At 38.8% G+C, this 14,191-nt stretch overlaps 1 protein-coding gene across 2 annotated transcripts; it reads left to right on the forward strand.

The window, feature by feature from the left end:
• Positions 1–2,832: 2,832 nt before the first annotated feature.
• Positions 2,833–10,972, forward strand: lhx3 (LIM homeobox 3). Of its 2 annotated transcripts, none has more exons than XM_057351629.1 (6): positions 2,833–3,026; positions 7,257–7,428; positions 7,516–7,718; positions 8,894–9,045; positions 9,712–9,883; positions 9,990–10,972. In XM_057351629.1, the coding sequence occupies exons 1-6, from the start codon at positions 2,963–2,965 to the stop codon at positions 10,415–10,417; spliced, it is 1,191 nt and encodes a 396-aa protein (XP_057207612.1). In that variant the 5' UTR covers positions 2,833–2,962; the 3' UTR covers positions 10,418–10,972. The 2 variants fall into 2 exon arrangements, with proteins under 2 accessions (XP_057207612.1, XP_057207608.1); XM_057351625.1 differs by lacking the exon at positions 2,833–3,026 and adding an exon at positions 5,711–5,810.
• The last annotated feature ends 3,219 nt before the right edge of the window (positions 10,973–14,191 follow it).

Below are 14,191 nucleotides of genomic sequence, written 5' to 3' on the forward strand. Positions count from 1 at the left end.
GTGTAACTATAGGCCTAGAGAAATGCATATCAGTTTTTTGAAATATAGTAAATGATTCCATCGTGTCTATCCCGACAGTACACACGCTGATGATTTTAATAAAAAGTTGTTTGGGTTTTATTTGTTCGCGGCTGCTGACTGACCTGATGGTTACGCTCGAGCGTGCTGTAGATTTACAGCGACTGTGTGATCAATATGCGAATGCAGTAATGCGTCACTTACGTATGCAAAGTTCTGCACCCCACCGAGATGTGAGAAAATATATTTACGGAGCAAATCAGGCTTTTCTCACCCAACACTTTCATCTTGTTGGGATATTTAGAGCACATATACATTAGCCAAGTGAAGATCATCATATTTCATATTTGCCTTTCAATGCTCACAGGTCATCGTTACAGATTGTTAAATTGATTTGTGGCTGAGATTCTGGGCTCCAGTGAGACGCTTAACACTGTTTTATATCAACCCTGATGGCGCGCTTTGAACGGGGTCATATTTTCAACACTATTACCTGATGATGGGCTGAAAAAAATGTGTGGATGTAGGATATGTATCATTCTATGCTTTTATGACAACACATTTACAGATGAGAGAAAGCTGGGTTTCCTTTGAGACATCCATATAAGTGTGAAAGGATGAAACCATGCACATAGAAACACATGTTACTTCCTGGCCTTGTCTTCAAAAGCTACCGAAAGCAATCTGAGCGCAGACGGCACGGAGCTAAAAATATGACATTCATTTATTCCGAATATGATGCATCCACTTTCATCACCGGCCGACGCTCCTCACACAGCCGTGGAAGCCCATTGATGTTCATAGCCCTTAAATGCACAATCATTTAAAAAAGCTGGACATTCCACTCCACAGTAATATATAGTTTTGATCTGTTGTGGCCTAGGTACAATACAAAGAGGTTCAAGTGCGTCTGTGCGTGCTCGGCGAACGCGTGGTGTCCTGTAGCTCTGAGGTTGTGAGGTTGAACCTCTGCAGTAGGGCCCCTCGCACTGAGCTCCATTAAATCCTGATTGAAATGGCTCTGTAAGTGGGCCACAGGTGCATTAACACTTTAGCAATTTGCTGAAATCAAGTGAATGGGAATCACGGCGCACACAAGAGTCCGACTTAAGACAGACACTGTTTTCAGAGTCTATTGCTAAGATGTTTCTTAAGATTTCCTGTCTATGTAAATTACATTGTATGTGTGTGCGTGTGTCTCTCTTTTTCTGTTTATATTGAGATGTATATATACTGTAGATACTTTATACTTTTATTTTATTTTCATATAGGCCATGAACACACTTGACGTCTTTTTTGACAAGAAAAAAGCTCTTTTTTAGTCAAAAGAAAAGCTGTCAGTGTTTGTGCATGAAGGCAGCTCAGCACACGGGATTCATATAGGCAGAGTAACGGAAGTCCATTTGAATTATAAACAGAGACCGTTTTTGCAAAAACCAACCACATATTTTAAAACTACAGTACTAATTTCTCGCTAGAAGTGCAATCGAAAGGTGAAAAATAAACTTTAATTCATATAGAAATATGTTCAAAGCAGCGCTTCAGCCGCCATTTTATTTTTTAGAGAAGGATTCTGCTCGACCAATCACCTTCCTCGCATGTTGTTATGGAAACGACAGGCCTCGCTACTCGCTTGTCATTGGTTAGCTGTCGGGCGTTTCTTTTCAGAAAAGTTGAACTTTTTTAACTTAAAAAGACGCCCTTGAGCTGCCGAAAAGACGCCGGCGCTGGCGTTTAAAAAAGCGCTCAGGACGTTTTTTGAAAACACGGTTTACTCCATAGGATTATAATGTCAAACAGACGCTAGCAGCTTCGAAAAAGAAGTCAGGTCTGAACACGGCCTTAATCTGTATTTGTGCATGTTTATATTAAATTTTTCTGGGCTTTGGCAATGTAAATATTTGTTTTATCATGCCAATAAAGCTTCTTTGAATCTTGAATCTTGAGAGAGAGCGAGAGAGAGACAGAGAGATCAGCAAAGAAAAGGTGTAAAAATTGTATACCTTCAAAAAAATGTATATATATCAGTCATTCTTGTCTTGTGTTCTCTCTGGATCATGTATACAGAATTAAATAATAAAATATGTTAGTGTAGTGTATCGTTGCTGTCCTTCTGAAGCCTTTTATGTCCAAATTTGCTGTTTTTCAGGAAATGGTAAAAACACTGTAATGATTCAACACTGTGTTGTCAAAGTTGACAAGCAGTTTTTAATAGCTTACTTTTTTGTTAAATATTTGCAAAACCAAGTGACAAACATCAAATGCGACTAAAAATAGGAACGATTTATATATTTAATAACATTCACGAAAAATGGAGATAAAATTGTATCAGCATTCAGTTAAATTCATCACACGTCATCACAACACAAAACGATTAAAAATAGTGAAACAATTTGAAAATAATGGAAAAAGATCTGAAAAAAGATTACACAAAAAACATCGTTCTGTCCAATGTAGTACAAAAACACCCTTAAAATTCAGATAAATTCGAATTATATTCAAATGAAATTAAACTCTTCTTTAACTGTCAAATCTTGTGATTTTATTGTGTTCACTTTACACGAAGATAATGCAACACATGTTTATCATCAACACACACTGTTTGAGATGGGGGGGGTGTTCACGCCTCTAGAAACTCCTTCAGCACCGCGGACAGAGACACGCGCGCGCGCGCACACACACGCGACTCTGATGCGCTCCGCTCCTCCGCTTTTGTGATGCTAAACCTGTAGGTCATCAGGATCCTCCTCCCTCAAACCTCCAGATCAACACAAGACCTCGAACCACACACATGTGAAAATTAAAGACAGAGGAACAGTCGCGTTAAAACGCTTCTAGAAATAATTCTGTTGAGTTTGTTTCAAATAGTCACACAGTCGTTTTTTTCTCACTCTCTTTACCATGAAATAATTTTGACCTGCTGTGAGTTTAGTTTTAAGTCACAATGTTGCTGGAGCATCCGGGCTCAAGTTGTCAAAACGCTGGAAATTTCTCCAGGTACAGTCAAGGTAAGAGAGCTTTTGAACGTTTCTCTGTCCTTACGAGCTGTTTAACGTGGAAATGATGTGTAACATTGACCAATGATCCGTGACGTGTCGTGCTGGTGTAAACACAAAGCACCATTCAACAGTTAACTAGTTAACAAATTAACTGTTGTAGCGTTTGACTACCCGTGCATTCATTATTACGCGTGTGAATTTGAATTATTGTAGCATTTCTTCTATTTTGTATTTTATAGTTGTGGAAGAGCTGGTCATATTTTCACATATTTTTCAAGGTTATAAATTGACTCAAACAGTCTGATGACACAGAGCTGTCAGTTTTTTTTTGTAGAAAATTATTCTGTGTACTGGGTCCTTTTATTTGAAGAGCCCAGAAACGCATCTCCAAAGAATCTTCACTCTAAAAAATAAAGGAGCTGAAAAAGATTCGTTGTTATGCCATAAATAACTATTTTTGGATCACCACAGAACTTTCAGTCAATGTAAAAAACTATTCCTTTTCCACTCCAAAGAACCTTTTTGCAACAGTAAGGTTTTGTGAATTTTAAAGGTTCTGTATGGCACCATACAACCCACCAAGGAACATTTATTTTAAAATAAACAGCTGAATGAAAATAACAATTTGACACTAGGAAGCCTTGGAAAACATTTTTGTTACTTCTTGTTTTTCAAGACACTAAACGACTGTTTTTTTTTTGCTCTCAGCATTCGCGTTTCGGAAGCGTTATGCATATGTAATGAGCGACATTGTCCGCGCGTGGAACAGATGTGAAGCGCGTGCTCACGGTTGTCATGAGAGATCCGCCGGTGGACCGACGCTCTATCTGCACGCGCTCAGAAATCAGCAGATATCAGGTTCCGCTCGACAGGTGCAGCACCTGGACCAGAAGAGAACCTGTTCAGCGGATGACGTGTAAAAAATTAAAAGAAAATATAATGGTTTATTTTATAGGGCTAAACTTCTAAAGTAGCTTAGTCACATGTATTCATTCTTTCTTCAATTTAATTGCAGATTTATTCGTAGTATTATTATTAGTATTATTAACACCTTTAGGAAAATTAACCATGGTTTTATTTTTGGCTATACATAAAACTAGTTACTGTATGTAAATATGGTAAGCGTATACATTAAAATTATCAATGATTTTCGGTAACTATATTTGAAAAAACAAAAGATTGGGTTGTTTGAACTCATGGTTGGGTCAAATATCGACATTTACTTTTTTCAGTCACAGGTTGAAACAAGGTTGCACTTTTGGAAGTGCATCTCACATGTATTATTAATAAAGCAAAACGAATAACTAAAACTAAAAATCTTCCTCTTAATCATCTGTAGAATAAAGATATGTAAAATAATTTTCACAGCAAGTCTATTTTGTTTAACGCAGAGTAACATGCATTATGCTGCTATCAAAATGTAAACTTTTCCCACGAATTTGCGTCCATACACATCACAGGTAAACAGATCAATATGACATAAAAATTCTAAAGCTGAAAGTAAGGACAAACATTCCGCACCATCCACCAAAACACACTTTATAAAGGGGAAAAATGTAGGCAAATGTGCCATTGATTTTGAGTTTATCATGTGACAGGCGGTGGTGCCACTAAGGCTGATTTCCCCAGGCGCGAGCGATCAGTGTCAATAAAATTCATCTGCTTCTTCATCAGCTCCATCAGCATTTTATCCAAATGTCTTTCCTTTATTAAAGCAACCCATAGACATTTTGACATAAAATAAACATACGTTTATACACTGTTTATGTAAGTAACTTTTCAGCGGAAAAATCAAAGCATTGCACTTTTTTATTTGTTTTGAGATGGTGATACAGTGTTTGTTAGTATACATATGCTACAGCATTATGAAGATCTATTTGTTTTTTGTTTCGTTCGCAAATATTTGGAACGATAAGGATTAAATGTTAGATAAATATGTTTCGTTCAAAGGAGAATGATCGGTCACATAACATCAAATAGCCTTCGTAGAAAACATGTTTAATACAAACAAACTTTTGACTGAGCGTATTTCTTTGTAAATGTTCGTCATTTGTGAAAGATTGATGGAAATTTGTTTTCTTTTAGTACGTTTTTTCTCAGGCCTACATTGCCGTTTCCATGCGCTTGTTTTGTTTTTAAGTGAGTTTTCTTAACGCAAAAGACTTATTTCCCTGATTCTTTATTACTGGCAAATATTGCTATACTTTGCAGTTTTTTGTGCGCCATGCTCTATGCTGCAATATCGTTTACGCACTTCCATTAAATATCAAGATGACTGTGATCCAGCGTCCAGTATTTCAGCACATGTTGCTGTATAGAAAGGACTTGAATAGCTAAATGCATCAGATTGAAAACCTATAACTTCAAACATCATCTGGAAATAACAAATGCGCGTTTGAGCAGAAAAGCGTTTTATAATCTCATGCGCAATTGATGTGGATATGTTGAAGATTTTGTGGCCGTGTATCAGTGAACTTGCTTGGCACCGTGATGCTGCTGGTGTCCAGGTGACACTCATCTGTTGTATCAGAGAAACTGGGCGGCGTTTCCAACGCGCGTCAAGAGCCACACCGATCAGAAACTCAACGCGCGATGCGTCTGTTTGTGAGACGCTGTCTGCTTCCAAGTGTGCGGTGCGTAACTTTAAATGAGTTATTGAGTAAGTTTTGCTGTTTATTGTTTTAATAATGAAAATGGAGCAGAATAAGGCGCGACATTCGCCAAAGGAGTCGCCATCTCATCACACAGAGATGCTGCTGGCGTTACTGACGCACAGAGAGGAGTTACGGAAAGGTACAAGAACATCGATGAAACCGACTTTTGCTGTTTATGCTGAGCAGTTCTGTGTTTAATTCGGGTTTAGATTTGCCATAGAATTTGATGCACTGTGTGATGTTTCACATTTGACAGGAGATGAAATTACATATCTGTTTTTCACTGTAACGCTTTGTGTTTAGAATGGATGTGCGCTTGTTTCAGGGTGTAGGCTGCTGTCTCTGTCAGAATAACATGAACATTTTATTTAGTCAACCTACATTGTTTGACGTGCAGGTTGAGTTTAAAAATATACACGCAATATTTAGTCAAAGGAAAAACGTTGGGACTGTTTCAGAAACAACTTGTCATACTGACACAGGCTCGAAGAAAGCATGCGTTGAATTTAAAACTAATTCTTTCATTTACAGAATAATATTTACAGATGCTGTCTGATTGAATAATTGATATGTGCACTTGTTCATGACGTAGGCTAGTTGATGTTAACCCACAGAAACGCATTTGATTATGTTCCGACATAATAGACTTGTTTCTTTAATATGTTCAGAATATGTGTATTATTTGAAAAATGTTTCTCTGAATACTGTACTGTGATGACTGGTTGGCCTGACGCTTCTTGACCGAGTAAAAATATTTTTATAAAGGATTTCTGGATTTTAATGACATATAAATAGAGTGGCTATTCTTAAAAACCTTTCAGCATCAAAACTAGACTCGTCAACCTAGACCTGGGCCATTATAAGTATAATAGGTAAGACGAATACATTTACAGAAACCTATTTATTTATGTATTGATGTTGTTTCTAATTCCATTAATTTTATGTGCTTTGGGTGGTATCCAGCGAAACCCATCACAAAATTAAATTTACAGTAAAAACAACAATAATGGCTTAAATTATTGCCTTATAAACACAAAATTACATTTTTAAATGAAGATTTACTGTCGTTTCCAGCACAAATACTTTGTATTTTATGGTATTATTCATTTATTAATGTATTTATATATTTTGTTTTATTTCGGTGCACCAGGGGATCAGTCTTTAATATGTTTAAATAGACTTAGATTTTTTTTATTATAACCTAACACAATATGCATAAAAACATTTAAACATTCAATTAGTTTTGGTATTTTATTTTTTGTAAACGGAGGTTATTCGCCAGCATGCCTGGTGATGGAAAAGCATATAAGGGGCACTAAAAGCGCGTTTATTTTTATACAATTACAGGGTTAATAGAAAGAAATAAGATGGACATGATTTTAAAGCACTACACTGAATTTTAAAATACTTTCACGTTATAAAATAAATATGTGCGAAATTAAACCGTGCAAGATTTATATTCAAATGTAATGCTGCGTCAAAAATGGGTTGGGTTTAATGTCTAACGTGTATGAAGAGGTTAAATGCATTTTATTTGGTCAGTTCATATACAGTATGATAATGTAGCGCACTTTTGCACCTGCAGATATTCCTGTTTGCGCGGGTTGTAACCAGCACATAGTGGATCGGTTCATCTTAAAGGTTCTGGATCGACACTGGCACAGTAAATGCTTGAAGTGCAGCGACTGTCAGTCTCAGCTCGCCGATAAATGCTTCAGTCGAGGAGACAGTGTGTACTGCAAAGATGACTTCTTCAAGTGAGTTTCTTCCTGTGTTTATATTTTCACTCATGCATGCGCTTCTGACTGCATTGGACCAACCCATGACTCTGTTTCTGTCTAAAGGAGATTCGGGACCAAGTGCGCCGCGTGCCAGCAGGGCATCCCACCCACGCAGGTGGTCCGGAGGGCGCAGGACTTCGTGTATCACCTGCACTGTTTCGCGTGTGTCGTGTGTAAAAGACAGCTGGCCACAGGTGATGAGTATTACCTGATGGAGGACAGTCGACTGGTGTGCAAGGGCGATTACGAGACCGCCAAACAGAGAGGTACATTCACATGCTCGACAAACGAGATTAAACTGGAATTCAAATAATGCAGATATTTCAAAAACATCAACGATTTTCGACATATATTTTGTGGTTCTAAGTGACGACAATAATTAGGGTGTAATTGAACCCTCTAAAGTCATACAAATTGAATAGTGCCACTGAAAAATAAAACGAAACACTTTTTAAAGGTATAAATCTGAAAAATAAAGCATTAGATATGATGACACCCCTACTGTGAAAAACTACTGTGAATAATTTTTCGGCTCACCAAAGTATCTTTCAAGGTCAAGTCAAAGGTTCCACAAAGAACCGTTTCTTATAGAACCAACCTTTTGCGCAGTAGAGATGATCCTCATGGAACACACAACCCAATAATGAAGCTTTTAGGAGCCTTTATTTTTACACGTGTGGTGGTTATCAGCATTAGACGTTAATAGACTTTAACTCGTGTTGTTGTTGGAAGAGATGCAAATCCAGAAGTTGGACAAAACGTTTGCGCAAGCACAGTTCTGTCAAAGTCTTAATGGTTTTACTTCTTTTATTCAATGACCTCACATTGATTGGCTGCTTTTAACTCTGAACTTAATCTTGCTGGTCGTGGACTCGTCCATAAACATTTGACCCAGCTCAGGTAATTGCGAACTCGCCAGCCTCCAAATCGATAAGTGCCAACGCCATACATAAGCGTTATAGTGAGAGGTGCACTGGAGCTGATGTATGGAGCTGGAGAGACGAATCTGCATTCTGAGCAGTTTTCTGCTCCTTCAAATCCATGCTGGATTATTTTGGAAATGGGATCTGGAAAGTCCCCCGTGCGTCTTACATTGACACATTACGCTGCACGTCACTGGATAATTACGCACTAAATGTTTAATACGTGTACTTAGTTGAGTGCCTTCGCATACGTTTCCATTAATTAAAATGTTTATTGATGTTTAGCATGTATGATTTTGTAATAATAAATAATTTCGTTTTGAGTGAACGTGAAAAAAATTGTGCATTTAGTACTCCACATGCGTTTCGATTAATAAAAAATGTAGCCTAAAATGATATACAAAATATGTTATTTAAAAAAATGAGAGTAGAAAAAAGAAAAATGACGACTCAGTTATGATTTATTGATATTAAACATTCATATGATTTTGTTAATAAATATGTTTTTCATATTTCAGAGGCGGATTCGACGGCGAAACGACCCCGCACGACAATCACCGCCAAACAGTTAGAAACACTGAAGAACGCGTATAATAACTCACCGAAACCCGCGCGACATGTGCGCGAGCAGCTGTCGTCAGAGACCGGCCTCGACATGCGGGTGGTGCAGGTAACATTCACAGCAACTACATGTCCATGTGATGTGTCATTCATTTAAACTCAACAGGTGTTTCTTATGGATTTACAGAGTAAAAAGTGACGTAGTTACGCTTAATTTAAGGTTGCTTATTTTGTTATAAAAGTAATTTCGTAATTTTTTTCGTAAATAAAGTAATTCAATTATTTCAATAATTTTAAATGCGACAATAAAGCACAAGGTTATCAGCAAAATATGTTTGACACTATGTGGGTACATGGAGTCTTTTCTTTTTTAATCTAATTATTCGTGCATATAATCGAATTTTACTCCAAACGCTGGATTGCTGTAAACAAAAAGGTATGTGAGCTGTTGGATATTTTCTATCTAAAACGTAAAAAAAAAATTTGCTCTTGGTGTAAATGAAAAGTTTGGGCATAATTGTTCATTTCTGTCTGCTCAGGAGACTATTAGATACACATTGGAACATAGGTGCATATTAAGAATGTCCCAAATAGGATTTTCCAAAAAAACTGTTTTTATTTGACTGTAAAAAAATCTGGAAACCTTAAACATAATTCATGCATGTCAATAAATGTGCTTTGCTTTGTTGTGATATGATGTAGTTGACTCTATTATTGACTCTTGTGCAATATGAAGCATGGCTTTAATGTGAAAATGAATCGTGTCACCGCACAGGTCTGGTTTCAGAACAGACGGGCAAAAGAAAAGCGTTTGAAGAAAGATGCAGGACGGCAGAGATGGGGTCAGTATTTCAGGAACATGAAGAGGTCACGTGGAGGCTCAAAATCTGATAAAGACAGCACGCAGGAGGACGGGATGGACAGTGATGCTGAAGTCTCTTTCACAGGTATGTATTCACCTAAACATACGAAGCCAAGAAAAGTCAAGTATAGAGGAAGGATGTTTTAAAACAGATCATGTTGTTTATTAAGAATCGCTGGTTCTGTGTACAGATGAAGCGCCGATGTCCGAGCTCGGCCACTCCAACGGCCTTTACAGCAGTCTGAGCGAGAGTTCACCGGCTCTGAGCCGTCAGGGCGGAGGTCACGGTCAGTTCCCGCTGGAACACGGCGGCATGCTTCCGTCCCAGGATCAGTACCATGACATCCAGGCCAGCAGTCCCTACAGCCTGCCTCAGTCTCCGGGCTCGCTGCAGGCTCTTCCCCGACACCAGCCGCTCATCTCCAGCCTGGTCTACCCTGAATCAAGCCTGCCCGTGGTGGGACAGAACGGAGGGCAGAACATGACTCCGGGCGTTCGGATGATGGCCAGCGGCAACGGTCCCAGCTCAGATCTGTCCACGGGAAGCAGCGGTGGCTATCCGGACTTCCCTGCGAGCCCGGCGTCCTGGTTGGATGAAGTCGACCACGCCCAGTTCTGAAGACTATACGAGTGGATTAATAACTCTATGAATCTTATTTTTTCATCATCGGGATGGAATGGACAGCAGAGTCGGACTCTCGGTTACAGATGAGCTAAAGGACACAAGAGTACGGAAAGCTCTGCGAACGCCTTACGGCAGCATCACTTCGACCCTGTCCGGTTACAGTGCACCGACTGTACCAGCAAACATCACTTCTCATGGCTGTTATTGATGTTTAAATGTGATCTCACGGGTTTTGGTCAAAGCGTCTGGTCGTTGCCAAATGTCTATATGCATTATATAACATGTTATCAAGGTGTTGTCTTTATTTTTATACGACCCCCTCGGACGATATGGGAAACGCATACGCAGATGTGTTCTGCCACAGGGATAGACAAGTTGTAGTTGTTGTTGCTCTGTTGAATAGCTCTTCTATGCATTCGTGTGTTTTCACATGTACCTTGTGCATTTCACTCTGTCGGAGAGATCTGGACGGAAGGCTCCCGTGTTTGTTTATGTGAAAGAAATGTTTTATGTCTTATTTATTCTCTATGATGATGCTTAAGTAATATACAGTAGGTCTTTAATAAATTTGTCAGTGAAATCTTGCAGTAGCGCCCTGGCACTGATGTTTATTACGTCGAGCTTGTGCTTTCATGCCTTCATTTGCTAAAAGGATGCAGATTCTCGTCTTTTTATAGCGACTTCATTGTTATGCGCTCCGTAAAGAGCCATTTGATCCCAGCAGGTTTCTCCGGTGGCCCGTTTGGCACAGAGACGACGGGGCCGGTCTTGGATATTTATTTCTCTCTTTTTTTCCGAGATTAATCACATTGATCTTATATCGGGGCACGGATAATGGAGCCGGGTCCGGCTGAGTCGGCAAATTGCCGGTCTGGCCTGAGACCAAAGCCGTATCAAGAGTTCAACGCCTCTTTAGTACAGAAATTTGATGCAGGCCGTACGGCAACTTGTCGATTCGGAGATAAGCGCGCCACGTTTACCCAGATGCCCCAACACAGAGAAATATTCAGTTCAGTGGTGTGTCAGGGATCAGGGGAATTTCTTCAGTTGTTTCCTTATTCAAAAACACATTCAGGTTCTGGTGAACTGTGTGCGAGGCCGTTCATCCTCAGATAACAGTTGTGATCCATTCGAAGTGGGATGTGGGAATGTCCAAAATGCACGATGGGATTTAAAATGATAACACCTACATTATTTGTGCATCTGGTTGTGAGTAAAGGATGCTCTGCAGTCCTAACAGAGAAGACGAGAGACACGTGTGTCTATGTGAACAGCTTTGGTTAGGATGCAAAAGCTTGCTGGTCTTTTTAAATGTAATTTATTTCATTTTAAGGGGAAAAAACGACATTGCGTTGAGATACAGAGATCAAGATAATAATAGTAAACTGTTAAAACTGATTTTACAGGTTTTATCAAGACTTCAAATGCAGGCAAAACATTAAGGAATTTTGTCAAACAAAGACGTTAGCAATAAATTCAACAGCATGGTTACTGGCAGAGAAATTAAAGAAATACATCTTGAAGAAAAAAGCTTAAAACACATTTTATTAAAGGAGATGCCTGACTGCATTGAACAAATCCACACCTCTCACTTTGTGAGTATTTTTGTTTATTCCTGGGTGCTGCAACGTGGACATGACATCACGTTTCTGCAGCTCAACAACGCAACCTTAATGTTGTGGTGGGTTTTTTGAAGCATTAGGCTGTAGGGTGGGAATAATTATTCCTGCTCGTCGAGCTGGTCTGCATCTTTCCGTTCACAGTGTCCAGCTGCTGATGAAGATTGACTCTCCTTCTGTCGTGTGCTTTATCTTCAGATGGAAGGCATGTAACTGAAGGCGTGTGAGAGTGAACGCAGTCCAGAGACTGAATGAAATGTAAAAGCAGAGCTAATCTGAGAGGATCTGAGCTCTGGTCAGTTTTCAGGACATCTCGGTGGATTTGTCAGTAAAACAGTTGATTCACTGGAGTTTTTCTCTCTCAGATGCTCCGGTGACGGATGTGTGAATGCATCTCAGACAAAACCCAGATTACACCTGCAGGTGTTTACTTGGTGAACTCAATTCAGTTAAACAGCAGAGATTATCTGCCCCACTCTCACCTTCATTTAAGAGACGCAAAGAGAATTTCCTGTCGGGATCATTGTGTTTGCGTGTGTGAATATTTTCCACCTTCCTTTCGACAAATAGTGGGCTTTCACATTTCTGTAAATGCTAAAGATCCGCACATGGAGTACGTAAACAAACAAACACGCAAAAACACGTCACGCATGATTATTATGCGTTTTATACTTTGTTTAGGTGTTTGTCATGTGATATCACGCTGTGTTAAATGGATATTCCTGGTGAAACAGAACCATTTTGGGTTCCACAAAGAACCATTCAGTCAAAGGTTCTTTAAAGAACCATCTCTTTCTTACCTGTTCATAATCTGAAGAAGAGTTTTTCGCCACAAATAACCTTTTGTGAAAGAGAAAGAACCTTCCTTTTAAACCACCTTTATTTTCAGGAGTGTGTGGGGCAGTGATAATACCCCTGAGGCATACCAGCAGTGTTAAACTTATACAAAAAGAATATTAAACTTGTCAGGATATGAAGACCTTTTTAGTTATTTTTTAAGAAATAAAAAGTCAATGCTGAAGAGAAGAGAATTTCTATTTTGTCAATATTTCTTTAAGTGCATCAAATTAATATACAACAAAGCCAAAACGAAACATCAAGTATTTTTCTTAACAAAGCGCATTTTAGTCCACCGGAAGTTCAGCTGCCGCCTCTGGCGACGAGTGGCATAGCACAAGACCACTCTCTTTAATTATACATATGTGTTCAGTGGTGTGTGCCGCTAAATTTGTAAACAACCATACAGACACATAGGTAGACATTTCTGTGCAATGTAGAAGTATACACGCAGTTAATGAAATAAAGAATGCACCCATATGGACGCGCACGCGCATGCGTCAGTGCTCGTGGCAGCGCTGTATCTGACAGCGGGGGAGGTTACTATAGCCGCCGTTAAAATGGGTAGTGAGAGAGGCGCGTTTTGCACTTTAATGTGTTAAAGAATTGCACTTCGTTTGCACTGTTCGAAAAAATGTTAACATAAAAGACAAAACACTTCTACATACAACTGTTTTTTATATTTTATACTGTATGTAGATGGACATACATGATGCTATGTTTATAAAAATAAGCTGAGTTAATCAAAAACCTGTACTTTTCATTGCACGTTACATTCTATTACATAGCAATAGAACTCCGCCCAAAACACAATAGAAAATGTAATGGGTTTCCTTGTAAGTACCATTATGAACCTTTGGGTTTTTATGCATTAAAACCAAAACTAAATTCCTATTATAACTAATAAATCCATTACATTTTCTATTGTGTTTTGGGTAGGGTTCTATTGTTTTTTATTCTTAATAAAATGTAGTGAGTGGTGTGTAGTAATATGAGACATTACATGTTGATCAAGCAGACTGTATATTATAAAAACTATTTCTTCACTACTTCTTCTTTTATCATGGGTCACTATGACCAGTTAACCTTTACATTCGCATACCTGAATATGAATGAATAGCTTTTATTGTCATTGCAGGCAAAGCAAACAACGAAATTCTTACAGCACCTCTAACACAAAACACAAGACATAAATAAATATTCGTAATATAATACGACAAAAATGCCCTCTGGCCGGCGCTTCAGAGCACCAAACACCAGGATTTCCAGACACAGAAGCAGCTTCTTCCCCCAGGCAATCTCCCTCCTGAAC

Source organism: Triplophysa rosa, linkage group LG2, assembly GCF_024868665.1.
Source record: "Triplophysa rosa linkage group LG2, Trosa_1v2, whole genome shotgun sequence".
Taxonomy (NCBI): domain Eukaryota; kingdom Metazoa; phylum Chordata; class Actinopteri; order Cypriniformes; family Nemacheilidae; genus Triplophysa; species Triplophysa rosa.